At 37.1% G+C, this 18712-nt stretch overlaps 1 protein-coding gene across 1 annotated transcript in view; it reads right to left on the minus strand.

The window, feature by feature from the left end:
- Nucleotides 1-18712, minus strand: part of TRDN (triadin) — a 330560-nt gene that overhangs the window by 215565 nt on the left and 96283 nt on the right. The window contains exon 10 of the mRNA XM_087443768.1: nt 12240-12317. Within this exon, the coding sequence (XP_087299894.1) occupies nt 12240-12317 (78 nt within the window). The remainder of the gene's footprint in view (nt 1-12239; nt 12318-18712) is intronic.

Raw genomic sequence — 18712 nt, forward strand, 5'->3', positions numbered from 1 at the left:
TCTTGACACTTCCATCCATTTGTTTTGGGATTTCTTTTTTTGTAAATTTACTCGTCAGTTGTTAAGACGTCTCTGCTTCTCCCTGATACTAAGCCGAATTACTCTTGTTCTAACATATTAACTCAAACATAACTGTGTTACCTCCTGCCCAGACCTAGCACAATGCTGCAGTCAAAAGAAACAAGTCTAAAATTCCCAGAAGGTTTGAAGATAAATTTAAATCTTTACTGAAGTCTCTCAAATAGCTAACGTTGTATAACCCAAAGCAAAATGTTGTAAAGCTTGTCTCCTTTACCCGAGCTTCTCAACCCTCCTTCATCACAGCTGCTCCCCCAAAACCCTTCTCTCTCCCAAAAGCACACTGGAAACTTACTCCAGCCCATGCTGGCTCTCCTATTCCCTTCTCTTGACCTCTTTTCTCACTATCCAGGTCTTATATTTTCTTCTGGGGAGTAACCCTTTCTGTTGGAACATTAATTTAATTCTATGGGTTCCTTCCAATTCTTCTGCTCACCCAGCATATCCTGAGCAGAACACAAACACTCAGAAGCTGACCAGGCAAACCTAAACTATTCCTTAGAAGTTAAAGTAGAGGAGAAAAGCTGTGAATACTTATGTTACTATTTGTGTCCCCATCACACATGTAAGTAATAATTTTAAAAACATCTTTTACAAACCATTGAAAAGTGAAAGCCGAATAAAGTCAGTCACCAGTAGTGTTGTACCAAAGTTAATTTCTTAGTCTTGGTACGCGAACCATGGTTACATAAAATGTTACCGTTAGAGGAAGCTTCTAGAAGGGTGTAAAAGAACTTTCTATATTTTCTTTACAGCTCTTCTGTGAATCTAAAATCTTTTCAAAATAAAAAGTTTAAAACAACAACCACAGGATATTGGAAGGATTTTAGAACTCTGAAATAGAGGATTCATTTTCCCTTGGAAGTATTGATTAGCCCACTGTTTAACACCAAGGAAATGATATAAATGTGTGGCGAGGAAAAGAATGAATGAAATAAGCCCCTCGAGCAGGATAAAATTTCAAAGATGGAACAGACTTTTAAGATCATCTATTTCAAGAATATCACTTTGCAGGTGAGGAAACTGAGTCTCTGAGAGGTTATGAATCTCACAATTGGACCTTTTGTTCAGACTCCTGACTCCTATACACTCATTTGTTTGTGGCAGAGAGAAAAGTTAGAGGCGGGAGTAGGGCACCATGATCTTCTAATTGACAAATCTGAAGGTCCCTGGTCAGTCTTTGTGCTATACATCTCTCTGGAGCACTGGCCCTGTTGTGCCCTTTCCTCCTTCATACCCTCTCATCCTTGGCTTCTAGTCTGCCTTTGATGATGTTTGTGATGGTTAATTTTATGAGTCAGCTTGGCTAGGCTATGGTAACAGTTGCTTGGTCAAAGGCCAGTCTAGATGTTGCTGTGAAGATATTTTCTAGATGTGATTAACAGTTAAATCAGTAGACTTTGAGTAAAATAGATTACTCTCCATAATGCTGGTAGGCCTCATCCAACCATTTCAAGGCCTTAAGTGAAAAGGTCGAAGTCCCACAAGGAAAAAGGAATTCTGCCTCCAGACTGCCTTTGGACTTGACAATACAGCATCTGCTGTTCCCTGGGTCTACAATCTGCCAGCATTCCCTGCGTATTTCAGACTTGCCAGCCCCTACAATCACATGATCCCTAATCCCCTAGCCCCTGTGTGTGTGTGTGTGTGTGTGTGTGTGTGTGTACATGCATCCTATTGGTTCTGTTTCTCTGGAGAACCCTGACTAAAACAATGTTGTTCCCCACATTTCTCTTCTTGGGTGAACTCTATGCACTAGACAATCTTATTCACATCCATGTTCAGAACCAAGTTTCATTATGACACGGGGTGTTTTTAAGATCACTTATTCCTTAGGAGCTTGATAAGTGTTACTGGGAACAGAAAGGTTTCTGTGATCAAAAAAATAGGGGAATCACTGAGTTTAAAAAATTAAACAGATTTTTTTGTGTGTGTACAGAATTTCTTAGATCTTTTAATATACTAGTATACACTGTGATGTCCAAGAAAGAGATAATAACATTATGCTGACCTAAAGCATTTTGTCATGAATTTTTTTTCCCACAAAGACCATCATAGAACTAGAGTTCCCCATAACAAACTTCAGGAAATGCTGTGCTTAAGCTTATGACTCCCATATCTGTATGGGAGCAACATCAAGAGATAGTAGGGCAGGATAAAAAGAGAGAGATGGGCATTTATTCTCCAAGTCCCTTCCTGGTTCACTGAGAATATTATATACATCGTTTTACAGAGTGCTGATGGTGTGTTTCCATACTGAAGGACATAGCTCTGACTGGGTATCTGTCTCCTGGAGTTACAAGGCTTTGGGGTTGTAAACCACTCCATTCACCTGCTTCATCAGGCCTAGAGCTGATAAAGACTTCCTGTTTTGCTAGCCCTGGGGTGTTTCACCATAACTCTGCTCAAACTCTATAAATACTACATTCATTGAACACTCTTAATCACCCATTTTGAGTGTGCCAGGGACCCTGATACACTCAACAAACCCAAAACTGAACTCACTATCATCCCCCCAAATAATGTCCTTATTCATAATGCCATTCATTTACCCAGTTCAGATAAGACTTTAGTAATTATGCTCAGCCCTAACACTTAATTGCTAGTCTAAGATAATGGAAATAGATTGAGCCTGGGTATGAAACACCTGGCTTCCAATTCCAATTATACCACTGTTAGAACTGTGTTATCTTAGGAAATTTACTTGATTTCTCTGATCATCTCTATACAATGATGTAAATCATATACACTGCTTGGAGTTGTTTGGAGGGTTAAATGTGATTGCTTAAAAGAAAAGTAGCATAATTTTTCCCCATGAGAAGTAGCCTCATGGGAGGCTACTTATTTGTCTTGTCTTCAAACCCCCAAGCCCTATCTCTCACCCACCCATTCTTTCTATAGCTGACACAATGATCTAAAATGCAAATCTAATCCTGTGTCTCCTCTTCTCAATTGCTTTAGCAGGCTCATGCAGTCTGTGAGGAGGTGTAAAAGCTTTAGTTGTGAGTACAAAACCCTTCAGGATATCACCCCAGTCCTGCATTAAGAAATTATAGTTTCCTGGATACTGACTAATGTCATTAATGTAATTACCTTATTATCTTCTATAGATACCAATAAAAAACTACCATAAAAAACTACCATATAAAAGAAATTTCCTGATAGAAAAATGATAATGATGATAATAGTGACTAAGGGTTGAGTACATAACTGTGCTAGAAAATGTGCTAAGTTGTTATATATATTATTTCATTCAGTCGTCTTAGCAGTTTTCTAAGTTAAATAGGTGCTAAAAGTAGTTTGGTTTATATATTTTATCAAAATTTATAACTAAAGGTCAATCCCATTAAAAATCTCTGAAAGATATGAGTTTATTTCACCACAAAACAAAGAAAAATATTATATTGGCCTAATGTTCAATAAAATTTATTGTGTCATAGAGTTAATGGAATAAGAACTGGAGCCAAATTTCTATTTTATTATTTTATGTTCTTTTCTCTCTACATATCTCACTGAAGAGCTAAGGTGATAAAGTACTCAGTTTAATAGAATAGTAAATAAAACATTACTAGCTCCTGTAGAACATTGTCCTCGATGCACCCTATGGTAAGAAATTATCTTATAATAAGTTTCTTATAATGCTCATTTCTCCTCTATACAAATCCTACCAACTTACTCTTTATGGCCCAGTGTGAGTCTTGTGATTGCATTTCATAGCCTTGCCTTGCTCATATCTCAACTTCTTCCTAACTTTTACAGCCTTTATGATCTGTACAACTCACTTTTGTACTTCAGTAAATAATGCTTCATAGCATTATCCATTACAGAGGGGCATGCCTGATTGCCCCAACAAGTTTGACATCTCTATCTAGGCCATGACAATACCTTACATATCTATGGTAGATATGTAACCGCTATGCAAAGCCATAGAGTCATCACTCTGCTCTTAAAGCAGCTTATTACCAACCTACCAGCTTGAAAAAAGTAAGCTTGAAATCTCTGGGTGAAAGCAGAGAGGGACTTAAGAGACCATTTGAGTTCAGGCCCCACAGTTTACAGGTGAAGAAATGGAGTCAGTTGATTTGTCAAAGATCATACAACTGATAAGTGTCAAAGTTGAGATTGGAAGCTGGGTTTTTAGTCTTCTCTCTAGAGTTCTCTTGCCCACATATAGGTAATGGCATTTGTATTTTTTACAATATAATATTTTTTACAATTGCAATACTAAGTACCAATTAAATATTTATTCAAGATACTAGGTACTTAGTATTTATTCACCTTACTATATCTTGCTTCATTCATGCAAATCGTGTGTTTGTAATAAAATATTAAAAATAATTTAACTATAAGATATATGCTTAATAAAGGATCACTTAACTTGTTCCTACCACATCTTTGCCACAATAGACGAGTTGTGGCAATTGTACACTGAAAGTCCAGCAATCACATGTGGGTGGAAGTTTTCAGTTCTTCAGACATCAATGGCAACAAATAACAGGGTGTTTGGTGGGGTGTCTGTGTTGAGTAGGAGAAAGAAAAAACCTTCTGGCATTGTTGATTAAAAAATAATGGGATCATATCTGGCGATTGTACTTATTCAAAGATTTTATGAAGCAACTCTTCTTGGTGACTGGGGAGGGGATGGAAAATGTTGCCTAAAGTTGTGTTGTTTAATCACTGAGGATTCTGTCTGAGAGCAGTGAGGGGCTAATCCCTCCCAAGAAACAGAGTTCTGACAAACATTTGATGATAAAAGGGCTCTCATGGTAAGGGTTAAAACCACCTGTAATGTTACCATAATAAGGTACCATCTGACGAGGGGGTGGGCAGGACTCACATAGATCTGCTTCATTTGTGGAATGAATGGATGACTACAGTGGCTCTTTGAACATGCATGCCTTTCAACCCCAGTGAGAGTTCCCAATAGACAAGGAAATTAAATCTGTCACAAAATTTAATACGTTTCTGAAAGATCATGAGAATTAATATTATATTTAAGTTAGGTCCATATTTAAGGTAGTTCCAATTTAGTTATGTCCATAATTAAATGCAAGTTGACAACAAATGACCAGAATGATTACATGAGGTAGTTATTATATAAGATCTTTTTAATGCTCTTGTAGCCAATTTTCCCTGGCCAATCATATTCTAAAAAATATAGTCAAAGGAAACAACTGATTAAATATACAACTAGTCTCTTTATATCCCAAGACTCAAAACAATAGAAGCTTTATTATGATATATAAAGCGTGTGAGGTGGAGAGAGAAGTGAAATTCTGGAAAGGCAAGACACAACTTCGAGGTATTAGATAAGTGGCCTGAGATACGAAGTGTACCAATACCACGCAGAGCAAAGTGAGGGCTGTGAGAAACTTATTTTTTTTAAGTGCTTTCAAGGCACAAAGGTAGCCTTTAAGAGCTTCACAGACATATAGAAGCACTTTTACCCATAACAATGTCCATGAGTTTTTTAGATTTCTACTTTAAAATCCTAAATCATCTCCAATCTCCTGTGAGCAAAGTTAATAATCCAGTCTATATATAAGCTCTACTTTTTTTAAAACTTAAAATGCGAAATATACTTAAGCTCCTCATTTTGACTTGTTATAACTGTATTCCTAAAATCAAATAGCACACTTTAATGCCACTGTAAGTTCCTTTTTACATAATGCCATTTTCTTGCAACTTGGTCCTAAGGAAGTTCTAGACTAAAATAGTGCATCAAGAGGACAGTGCATAATCAGCCTCACTAAAAAAAGCTTGATTAATACTAAATATGTCCTAGTTTCTAATCAATTATACTAATGAAGTCACAGGCAGCACATCTGTAAGCCCCAACAAAGCCCCTGATCTCAGCATTGCCTGATAACGCAAGCTCCTTGGGAAGTTGCTCAGTGCCAGCATCCTCAGTGCAGCATCCTCATGTCAACAATGCTAACTCTCTGCGAATTAAAAGAGGGCATTCACAAAATGCACGTAATCCTGCAACACTGTTATGTTATTCCCTTAAACACAGTATTGGGTTCCAGGATGAAATGTCAAATTAATTCGCTCTCCAAATATAACAATAGAACCTAAGTGTCTCTCTTAAATGACATATCCTTTTCCAAGTGACAGACTGATAGGCAAAACATTTGCTACTTGGTGTTTTATGAACCTCTGCTAGGAGATAAGCTGGAGTCAAACACTTGAATAATCTGACTATCCAAATCTGCCTCCAATTGGGGAATTGGAGTCCCTTGATTTATGTCCATCTCACAACAACAGAAATGGAATCTGAAGAAACTTCAGGTGACACTATTATTTACAGGCTATCCTTTGTCCTGTGAACATTTGGGCAGTCAGATAGTCACTTGTCAGTTTTGTGTCAAATTATCTCAAGTCACATAAGCTATTACAGTCCAAATGCCAAAATAAATATAACTCTGATCTCTCTCTTTTATTCAGTCTGAGTTCTATAATTTTTTTCTATATCATTTGCTTACTAGCCAGGTAAATGATACCCTAGAGTAGACAGTGATGAGATTAATCAGGGTTTTTGTTATTTTATTATCTTCAGTATAAACTCAGTTATATTTGAGTTCAGTTAAGAAAATTTTCTAAATATTTAACTCCTATCAATTATAAGCACGTACACAGAAGATGATGCAAGTTGGGAATTTATGCTGTTAGAAAACCATATATAATAGAAATGAAAAAAGCAAAATCATTGATTACTCAAAAAGAAATATTTAAACAATTATATGAGGTAAACGTTTAAGCTGCTTTGCTAATATATTAGCGAAGCTTAGAGGTTACCCAGTGTTATTGAGTGAATTGTGCCCCCCCCAAATCCGTATGTTGAAACCCAAAAGCCCATGTGACTGTATTGAAGATAGGGCCTTTAGGAGGTGATTAAGCTTAAATGAGATCATAAGAGTGAAGCCCTGATCTGATAAAACTGATGTCCTCCAAAGATGAGGAAGAGACACCAGAACTTTCTTTCTGACATGTGAAGACACAGCAAGAAGCTGGCCATACACAAGCAAGAAAGTGGGTTCTCACCAGAACCAGACCGTGTTGACCCCCTGATTTTGGACTCCTATCCTCCAGAACTGTGAGAAAATAAATTTCCATTGTTTAAGCCACCCAGTCTGTGGTACTTTGTCATGGCAGCCTGAGCAGACTAACATGCAAAGGTGGATTAAGAATTTAAGAAATTATTATATCAAGAGGAAATTGCCTTCATGTAATTGTCACACACAAAAGCGACATCTGGTGCCAAGTGAGTGAATGAGTGAAGTGGAGACGTGGAAGTTGATGGAGACAGTAGGAAGCTCCCCCTCTCCAAGAGGATCACATTCAAAAATCAATAAATAAAAACATGTGTGGGCCAAATACAATGCTTGTAGCTGAATTGGATGGGAGACAAAAGTTTCAAATCCTGGACTAGATCTGATCTATTCTCTAAATAGTCGAGAAAGATTGTTGATTTGGAGTCTCAGAGAGAGACCTTACATTAAATCATGGTCTCTAAAGACCAAACAAATTCTTTTTTTCAGATCGGTATTAATACAGTACTGACTAACAAATTGTATTGTATTTTTATTTAAAATTTGCAACTGCTAATTCACTCAATTTGTGTAGATGGCCAAATCAAAATATTTTGCACACTATATAATAGATTGTTATAATTTACAAGTATAATGTAACCTTTCCCCCCATTCCCAACAGCATTTCTCTTGCTCTTTTGTGAGCCTTTCTAGAATGGTTAGGTACTTGGCTTGAAACTTTTTGCTTTTTCCCAGACAACTAGCAGTCATAATTTCTCCATGAGTGGCATTCCAGTCATTCTGAAGGACATTTGGCCAATTACAGGTCATTCAGATGACTAATATAAAATTGAAAGCATTTTTAGAAATATTCAATTGCTCTTCACCTGCCTTCTAAATCATCTAGGGATCTGCTACTCCAATGGGGTCCTGGACCAGCAGCGTCAGCAATACTCCAGAGCTTGGTAAAAATGCAGAATCTCAGCCCCCACCTCAGACCTACAGAAGCTGCATTTTCACAAGATCCCCAGGTGACTTGTGTGCATACTAAATTTTGAGAAGCATTGCAAGGGTACTTTTCACTGACATCAGAATATGATGTTTCCATCACAGAACTGCATGAAATCTAAAGGACAGAATTTAATGTCTTCATTTTCCAAAACTTGTTGACATCCCAGAAAACATGACACATAGGATTCTCAAACTCCAACGTCTGCAAAGTAATATAATGGAAAGATCCCTGGGCATAGAACTACAAATCCAGGGTTAGAATCTCAGTCCTGCTATTTACTAATTTCATATAAATAAATAAACTTGAAGTCTACGTTTGTTAATTGTTAATAATAATGTTCACTTTATAGAGTTTTGGAATATCAAATGTAAAACACATATAGGTAAAGAAAATTGAATACTCTAAATAAAGATGTGTTGAAGAGAGCATAGCCACAGGCATGACTCGGTCAGGATCTGAACAGACAAGTGCTTACTAGTTTTATAAAACCCTTATAAGCTGGCATACACACACACAAACACATATATGCTGATGTCAGAACACAACCTTAGGTAAGCTTCACCTGTCCAGCTACTCAAATCCTTCCCTGGCTATTGACTGTGTGAAACAGAAATATATAGCCAAAAAGATTGTTGGAGTCTGTGGTCAATTGGAAAATCCATCTCTCACCAAGGCAATCAGATTTAATTAAAAAATAAAAATAAATAAAAGACTATTTGAACCGGCTACCAATTTCAGATGTTTAGTCGAAAACAGTTAGTTGGATCTTTAAGATTTGCTACACATAGACACAAACCAATGGTTCCCAAAGTTTAATGTGTACAAGGGTCAAGTGAGAAGCTTGTTAAAAATATAGATTTTTCTTTGAATTGCCAGAGAATCTGATTCACTAGCTCCAAGATGTGATGGGAATATGCAGTTTTAAAAAGCTTTACTGTTGATTTTGATGCTGATGATCTACAACTTATTCTTTGTGAAAAGTTGTTTTAAGTCAATAAAATGCAGTCAAAGGAGAACTTCCTAAGTTCATCAGTATCAAATACAACAATAAAAATTGAATTATTTTAGTTTTATTCTATCTTTATGACACCCCTTTGTGGTAGGTAATATGAGTATCAGTATTTTACTAATAAAGAAACTAAAAGTTTAGGTATCATACTTAAAATCACGCAAGTAGAAAATGGCATAACCAGAATTTGGACCCAGATCTGTGTGATTTTAGAGCACAGGCTGCTAATCGCTATACTATGTTTCAAGGCACAGGGCACCCACCATCTCTCTAAGTAACAAGAAATGATCAATACGGCCTGGATCACCTTTGTAGGAGGGGTTTGGAAGATAGAAGAAATGAACTGAACTTCTCAGAGATTTCCTCCTCATTATTGGAGATTCATCTGGGAATGGGGTTTGGAGGAGAAAAGATAAGTAAGGTGGAGAGGATAGAACAGCTTACATGAATGTATAATTCCCGGGAACAGCCATATAATATTTTCTTGAGTTCCATGTGCCAATTTAGAATTGTCTGCTCAGTAATTGTACCTGGATGTCCCATGGTAAACTCTAACGTCCCAATCTGAACCCCTCACCTTCCTGCTCCTCCTCACCGAACCTGTTTTATTTCAATGGTTTCGCATCTTAGTTACTGGCATCCCTGTCCACTTGGGCACCTAATTCAGGAAGCCTGGAGTCCTTCTAATTCCTTGTTCAAATTCTGCACCTATATCCCATCAGATACTTAGACCAATTGATTCTCTTTCCAAATATCTTTCTGATTCATCTGCTTTTCTCCATCTACTACAGCACTTTTTAATTTAGGCTTTACAACTTCTTTGGACCATTCTTTGCCCAAGTGCCTGCAACCAATTTCACACCACCAATCTAGCTTAGCTGGATGATGGTCAAGTTGATCTTTCTAAATGAACATGTCTATTCCATCAATGGCAAATTCCCCATCTTCTATAGAAAAAAAATAAATATCTCTTAGCTGAAGTGGAAATATCTGTGCTTGTATCTGCACAAAATACCTCTGGAAGGTAACACAAGTAACTAACATTGGTTGCCTTGAAGGAGGAGACCTGGGTAGTTGGTGGATAGGGCCAGGAGGAAGACTTTTTACCCTACATAATTTTTGTAACTTTTAAATTTTGAACCGTGTAGATGTAACAAAATTTGAAAAGAAAATAAGAATTCCTCAGCTGGGTGAAATAACATGATGTTAAGGATTCGCAAAAAAAACAAAAACACAATCAGAAAGAAAAAGGAAGAAAAGAAGGAAAGAAGAGAAGGGTTAGATAGGTAAGAATAGAAAATGTGGATAAATGCATCTGCAGGCTAAGTATATTGGGGGTTTATTTTACTATTCAATGTTTTATAATAAAACTTTAAAGATAAAAATAAATCCCAAGCTTAGCCTACAAGGTACGTCATGCTCTGCCCTCTGCATGCCTCTCTGTCGGCTCTTCCAAACCCTCTCCATGCTTTCTTCCTTCTCTCCATGCTGAAATACTTCTCTGGACAAAACTCCTTTCTTTCCCATCTCCCTGCCTTTGCATATGCCAATCCTTTTATTGGAATGCTCTTGCCTTCCTTGCCTGCTTGTTGAACACCTATTCTTGGGACATAAGCTCTATAGTCACCTCTGCAGAGAAGCCTTTCCTGGGTCCTCCTCACCTCTTCCAAACAGAGCTATGCCCTCCCTTCTCTAAGCTTTCACTCTTCTCTGTACTGTCTTTTTTGCAGTTCTTCGCACATTGTGGTAATCAGTGCACCTCTTAAAACCCAGCAACCAGGGCCCCTCTTGGAGGCTCTGCTTTACAGGGCTCTTCTGGCCCTCCTCTGACTACACCTTGCCCTGGATCTAGGAGTCTGTGGGGCCAACAGAGTATGATCACCTGGAATCTTTTCTCTCATACACTCCAGATCCTGGGACCCTGAATTTTTTTTTCCCCAATCAGCACTTACTCTGATGACAGTGGCTGTATGGGCCTCCTTTTATATGAATCCTCATAAGTGTGGTCACTTCTAGTTTCAAGGGGTGGCCAAAGCCAACAGGTAGCTGTGGACAGAGTGGATAGGATTTGGACAAGCAGCCTGGTGTCCACACGTGTACACAGAAGGTCCCTGTTAGTGTGATGATCTAGGGGAGACTTCCATTTTCACTCTTGCAATAAATTAATGGTGCACGTGGCTTTAATTACTTGTGTTTTATATAGGGCTCCTCTTAAATTACTTTTAATTTTATATCTGTAAACAGAGTCTTGGTAAGGCAGAAACTATTTTCTATTAATCTCTGAATCCCCAGTACTTTGGACAATAGTTGACATGACCTCATGGTTGGGATTTAGTAAACAATAGTTGAAAGAATGAATGAAGTAAGAGTTGAAGAAGTGACTTTAAATTTCTAGCAAAATTGATTATGATAACACTTCCTTCCTTTAATTTTGCTGATCTTGAAACATTGTATTTTGAAGAATTATTTAGTAGTAGTAGCATCTTTATATACAGCACTTATAAGCTGGCATATATACATACACATACACACAGACATATATATATATGTGTGTGTGTATATATATATATATATATATATATATATATATACATATATACATATACCATTTCACCCTCACAATAACTCTATGAGATCAGTACTATTCTTGTCCATTTTTAGAGATGACAGAACTCATGAACAGTGAATTTAAGTAACTTCCCAAATTTACACGGCTAGTAAGAGGTGGAACTCAGATTCAAACCCAGAAACTCTGGCACCAGACTCTTAAGATACTAAATTGATCAAGTTGTGGTAAAACTGCAAGAATTGTAAGGCATATCCTTGCCCATTTGCCCCTACATTTTCTGGCTTGATTTCCAGGATACGAAGCTCGACATCCTTCTGGAAGCTCACGGTCACCAATATAGAATCTTAAGAGGAAATTTTTGGTTTTCTAAAAAGGAGCCAACTATAATTTCAGGAAAAGTAAATTGTAGCTTAGAAATACTGAAACTATTTAAGAAAATATGGATTTTGTTATTGCTGCTATTATTTTGTTTTGTTTCTCTACATTCTATTTTATCTACAATAGAGAAGATCTTTGGAAAAAATAAAATCAAATACTTGCCTTCAAGAGTAGGTGATGCCAGAGTGGGTCTGGAAGCTTGTTCTGTTGGTAATGGAGGTGGTATGGCTGGGCTTTGTCCTGTAGACACAATGCAAGAGTAGGTATTGAAAAAAAAAGTATTAACAAATTTAATATCCACAACTAAAATAGCTAGATCTCTCCCCAACATGCATAATTCATAATTTGAAGTACAAATTCATATTATTATGCAAGAAGAAAATTGCTATTAGGTGAGATCTTTAAGTGGATACATACACTCAGTTATCTTCCCAGCCATTTCTGAATATATTACTTTTCACAGATGTATATACAATGTTAAATATATCTACTGGACTTCATTAATGGAAAATCTACATGCAATCAAAGAAAGCAATTTATTTTCAATGTGCACTTAAATTATGGAAACTAAAATCACAGAAGCTGAGAGGAATCCTAATATATAGAAAAATCACCATTTTTTTCATTTAACTAAAAATTCTCAAGTGATATAATAGGGCAATAAAAGAAGGTTAAAACTCATAGGCCTTTTGATATTGAACAGGTACATTTTCTCCTGCCAAAATAAATGACCTGCAGTTAAGTAAATAATGGGCCAAAGGGAAAATATATTCAGTTTATAGAACCTTGAAAGGCTCCCTCAAGTCTCTGGGCTTATTATGAACTGTATAAAAACCCACAATTGTTTCTGAGTGCTTCCTTATCCATGTGATTTCTTTAATTAACCAAAACCATCCGGGCCACGAACTGTAAACATTAACTAACATATGATCCCATATGAAATGCTTGCAAAATGTTTTATCATTCATTTGCATTCCATAAACTCCCGCTATGTGTTTCTTTTTAATCTAGGAATCGACGTGGGCATATGTGCCTTCTAAAATCTCACTGACAACTAGATATTATCAAATGTCAGCAGACCTGCCAGCTTATTGGAAGTTTTCCTTTTTTAGAATTCATCAAAATTAGTTTGCTGTGGCAAATTGTGGATTAGCAGGCAGAGCAACTGGAGGTGCACACGCCATGTTCTGTGGTGGTGAGAAGGGAAGAATGCCGGGCCTAGGCCCTCATGCCAAGCAGAGGTTAGTCTCCATTCATTACAAGGTTTTCTTCTAGTTGTCACATCCATCAGATTGATTCTTGAGCATGTTCAAGCATGCGTAAAAACAAAGCATATCATTTCATAGCATGCAGGCCATATACCCAGAAAAATATCAATCCATATTACTCTTAATTTTTTCCATGTGAAAGCAAAGAATTGATAAAAACATAATACAACATGGAAGTTTCTTTTTTAGTGAGTAAAGAAAAGATAAGTCTGGGCACACTAAAACTAAGATTGATCCACATTATTTTTCCCCAGCTAACATTTATATAGTGTTACTATACGCCTGAAACATTCCCAAACGGTTTTGATGTGTTGTCGTTTAATCTTCATAAGATCCTTAGGATATAGGTATAATTGTCATTTTACAGTGTGAAAAGTGAGGCAAGCAGGGGTTCAGGCCTTTCAGGTCCTAAGAAGTAGAGCTGGATTTCCATGTAGGCTCCAGATCTCAGAGTGTCGTCTTATATACGGGGGCCCAGGACTGCAGCTGGGGAGGGACAGAGGAGCAAAGCTTTCACACTGAGTTTCCTTTGTCAATCAAAGGGATATATACTTGGAAAGATCCATTCTCAAGACTCGCTTGAGAGCTATTCTTAAAAAAATGTTTCTAAGGTTGGATGGTATTGTATAGTTTTTAAACTCTAGAGAGAGTCTAGAGTCAGGGAGGAGTCAATTAAATGACTAAAGCTTAAAATATAAGTGGTCATAAATATAAATCAATTGTTTCTAAATACTGACGCTTTCAAAAATATCTTCATAGGATGGTGCTTGTCCAATCTAAGATGCTCTCTCCCCTTTCATATACCCATGAACAGTAGTAAGTGTATGATCATCATCTTTTATGGTCTTGATACGGTCTTTAGGAATTTATTTCAAAATACATGAAGTTCCTTCGATGGGGGATTATACATAATTTACATGTTAAATATCCTTAGATTTACCTGGAGGAAGTATAAAATCATTATTTTTTTAATAAAAATTTCATGAGCACTTATTATGTACAAACACTGAAGAATCATTAAACCCCAGCCCTGCCTTTAAGAAGTTCCCAATGCACTGGCTAAAACTAACTTGTAGACAGATCATTATAATACAGGGTGATGATGGGAAATAATATACATGGAGGGGATGTTGGAAAAGGATTCCTGGAGGAGATTAATTGTAATCTGCCTTTAAAGGCCTAAAAAATGTTCACCAGATAAAGACAGGAGGGGAAAGGAAGGGATTCCAGACAGAGTATCTGTTGAAAGAAATGCCTTTATGCCAAAGTATGTAGAACTCTTAAAACATGCAAACTGGTGCTTCTGCAGCATATAGTGCAATAACCAGTTTATATCAGAAATCGTCCACCACTGTAGTTAACTCTATTACATTCTCTAAAATGACTGACTGAGTCATTGTGAGGCAGTAGTTGGGAAATAGGACCACAAGAAAAAGAGAAAGAAAAAGCCAGGTGGCTGCCTGCCTCAACAGTGACAGTGATAGGTATCCCTGGCAGGGGAATTGTTAGCTCAGGACAAGTTTTTGCTGGGGGCATCAAAACAAATTCAGCACAACATACTTCAGCATCACGCACGACTTTAGTACTGGCTTGTAGAAAAGTCTTCTTTTATGCTCAAATAATGTCAGAGAATCCTGTTGAAATCAGAGACTATTTTCCTATATGAATGGATATATTACATATATATAATATTGTATAATAAATTATATTAAATATAATATGTTAATAATATAATTTTGTAATGAAAGCAACATTGTTTAGTATAAAGACTGCATGCTTAGGGGTCAAATGCATATAAGAGAGAGTTTCAGCTCCATCTCTTATAATCTGTGAGATCTTTAAAATCGCATGAAGTCTCCAAGCCTCAGTTAGGGCCTTTATAGAATGAGGACAGTTTTTTTTTTTGTTTTCTGTTTTTTTTTCTGAGGATGATTCACCCTGAGCTAATGTCTATTGCCAGTCTTCCTCTTTTTGCTTGAGGAAGATTTGCCCTGAGCTAACATCTGTGCCAATCTTCCTCTATTTTGTATATGGATCGCCGCCACAGCATGGCCACCAATGGGTAGTGTAGGTCCACCCTCAGGAACCGAACCCAGGCCACTGAAGCAGAGCACGTCGAACTTAACCACTAGGCCATGGGGCCGGCCCCTAAAATGAGGATAGTTTTTAGGGCTGTTATGAGGATTAAATGATGAAGAATTCAACACATAGTAAATACTCAAAATATTAATTCTTTTGCCAATAATGCATTTACAATTTACATCCCATCTAATTACACAAGAGGACTTGAAACAGATTTTTGAAGTAAGGAAACAAAAACATAACAACAGATAAAATTAAACATGACAGAAACAGCAGGACTTATTCACAGGAAAGAGGCTTATAATTTTATTAAGAATACATTCCTCTGGAATTCCTGAAAATTGTTACTCTATGAAAGAAAGATTAGGTTGTTCAAATTGGAACTCTAAAGGTGCCCTTCCTTTTACAAGCTATTACCTGAAAATCCCTCTGACATTCAAACATAGGGAATTGGCTTTATTTCTGTTCCTTGAGTGATTTTGGCTGGCTTATTTCCATAATATCTGAATGGCATGTTTGTAAGGTGCCAATATTTTATTGTTCTGAGTTTTTTCTCACACAAGTCAATTTGATTGTTTTTGGTTTAGTCAAATTCCACTGGGGACAGTATACAGTATGCATTCCTTCTAATAATTAAGTTACTGATGTTTTCTTTACTTTGTTAGACATGATGAATGGAGTTACTAGGAATCTCAAGTCAAGTAGGAGGCTCTGAGGTGAATTCAGATTACATGAAGTAAAAAACAATTCACTATACAAAAGTTTAATTTATCTAGTTTCTTTACCAAAGGAGATTCCCTGGTTGAAAACCATTTTCAGACAACTGAATCTACTCCCTAAATCTTGAAACATACATTGAGGATATTTTTTTCTCTAATTCCTGATAGACACTTTATTCCTTAGGTCTCTATTGCATTTTCCTGGAGGTACTGACTACACCCGGAAGACAACAAACTCTTTGAAAGGCCTCCTGCACTGTAAACAAGGAGTGGCAAAAGATGCTGGGATGGAGAAGGTGTCCCTCTAGTAAGTGATCATTGAGTTAAAATTCATTTACATTTTTAAAAAAACACAAAGTGTAAAATCATTACAAATTTCTATCCCAATTCATTCTTTCAGGTTCTAAACGGCATTTGTAAATCTATGACTAAATGTAAAGTAGGAAGATTTAGAAAGGAAATGATAGGCAAGTTTGTTACAACAAAGATATTACTTTTATACATCGGTGCAAGGTTCCTAGACTATTTTTGTAACATGTAGGATAATATTTTTAAAGTTTAGAATTGAACAAATACTAAATTAAATGCAAACATGATTTTATATTTTAAGCAGAGACGTGTGATTCTGCTAGTGTCTTTTATTAAAATAAGGACACCTTGACTTTCAAGTTTCCTTACTGATTGTCTCTTTCTCTTGCCTTGTACTTTTGGGCCACTTACAAATGGAGGGAAGGGACCAGAAGGATTTGGGGTGTCAACCACTCCTCCCTTTCCCACCCCATGTATTAAAAACAAACCAACACTTGAGACACCAGTCATACAATAACCCAAATTTGCGAATTTGGCTATGAAATGGGGACCTCACCGATAAGGAATCATCTGGAGAAGTTCAGGAGCGTGTATGAGATGGGTGATCAAGGAGGTTTTTACTCCAGTCATAGGCATCTTTATACTTCCCGCTTATGTATTGATAAATTCTACACATGTACTATGCACACTTTGTACTTGGTCTTGTAGAAGGACAGACAGTGAACAAGCAATTATCACTTAACTGAGGTCTCAGTTGTTTCAAGGCAGAATGAGAACAATCATGTCTGCTCCAGCTGAGTTATTGCGAGTCCTCACGGAGATAACCGTACAAATGAAATCACTCAGGAACCACAGTGAAAATAGAGAAGGACCCTGTTGTTATGCAGCTTACATTAGAGATGCAGGAGATAGGCAATAAATGAGCAAGAGATAATTTCAGATCTCAGACAAGTAGGGATATCAAAACAGAGTGGTGAGGCAGAGAATGACTGGGGGAAAGAGGTCATACTAAACTGGATAGTGAAGGCAGAGCAGGGCCACCACTAAGCAGAACTCCACTAACCTATAGGGAGATCTGTGCAAATTAGAAAAATGTGTCCTCTCTGCATGTGTGCAGTCCATGATGACAAGGTTTGGCCAGAAGGAACTGCTTAGTGCAAAATTAAGAGGCAGCTTTTCCCCTAGGCAGTTGTAACCCCCGTCCAAGGCGTGCTATCTTGGGGAGGGGGGCAGCCTGGGGGGGGAGCTTTGTATAAGTACACAAACTGCACAACAAGTGCATAATGTATGAAGTGGCCCTCTCTCCAAGGGGGAGATACTTGAATTCTGACTTGAATACAAAGGAGCAAACCTCAGGGAGACCTCTGATGAAAGAATTCCTGACAGGAAAAAGCAAGTCGCAAAGACTATGCTTGGAACCAGCCTGGCTTGCTTGAAGCTCATCGGGGCTGGAGACAAGAGACAAGCTCATATCAGAGCATTCTAGGCTGTTCCAATGAGTTTGGATTTGTCCCTAGGGCAATAGTAAGCTTTTGAAGGCTTTTAGTATAACAAGTAGGTTTTTAAAAGATCACTGGCTACTGTGAACAAAAACAATGTAGAGCAAAGGATAGGAAAGGCAGCAGAACAGCTGGGAACTATTAAAATAACCCAAGTGAGATGTGATGTGGGCTTGGACTAGGTGGATTGCAGTGGAGATTCGGTCATTCATGCAACAAACATTTATTGAGTACCTACTGCATACTAGGCACTTTCCTAGGATATGGAGTTATAGCAGTGAACAATACAGGCAAAAAATTGCTCCTATTTCATGGAGCTGAGATTCTAGTGGGCAGAGACAAAAAATAACAACTAAATAAGTAAAATGGAAATAAATATTCTATAAAAGACGTATCAAAGAAGGGCAAGAAGGAATACTATTCAGAGTAATAGGTGATAATTTTAAATATATGGTCAATGAAAACCATAAAAGTTGTAGATAAGTAGACGGATTCAGAGAATATTTTGACGTAAACCTAATAGGATTTTTTAATGAATTTGATGTGAGAAGTGAGAAAAAGAAATCAAGGATGAATGATAGTTTGACTTGAGCATCTGGAAACAAACGAGAAGTATAACATCCAAATAAGGGTAAATTTTCCATTTACCCAGCTAGTTACTGTATATGGCCTGATCTCTTAGTCATTGTCACTTGAATTATAATAGTTTTCAATTTTGCTGCAGGACTTATTTAGAGAACACTAAAGAAGAAACCACA

This window comes from Ceratotherium simum, chromosome 19 (assembly GCF_057802395.1).
Source record: "Ceratotherium simum simum isolate JZ-2026a chromosome 19, ASM5780239v1, whole genome shotgun sequence".
NCBI lineage: Eukaryota > Metazoa > Chordata > Mammalia > Perissodactyla > Rhinocerotidae > Ceratotherium > Ceratotherium simum.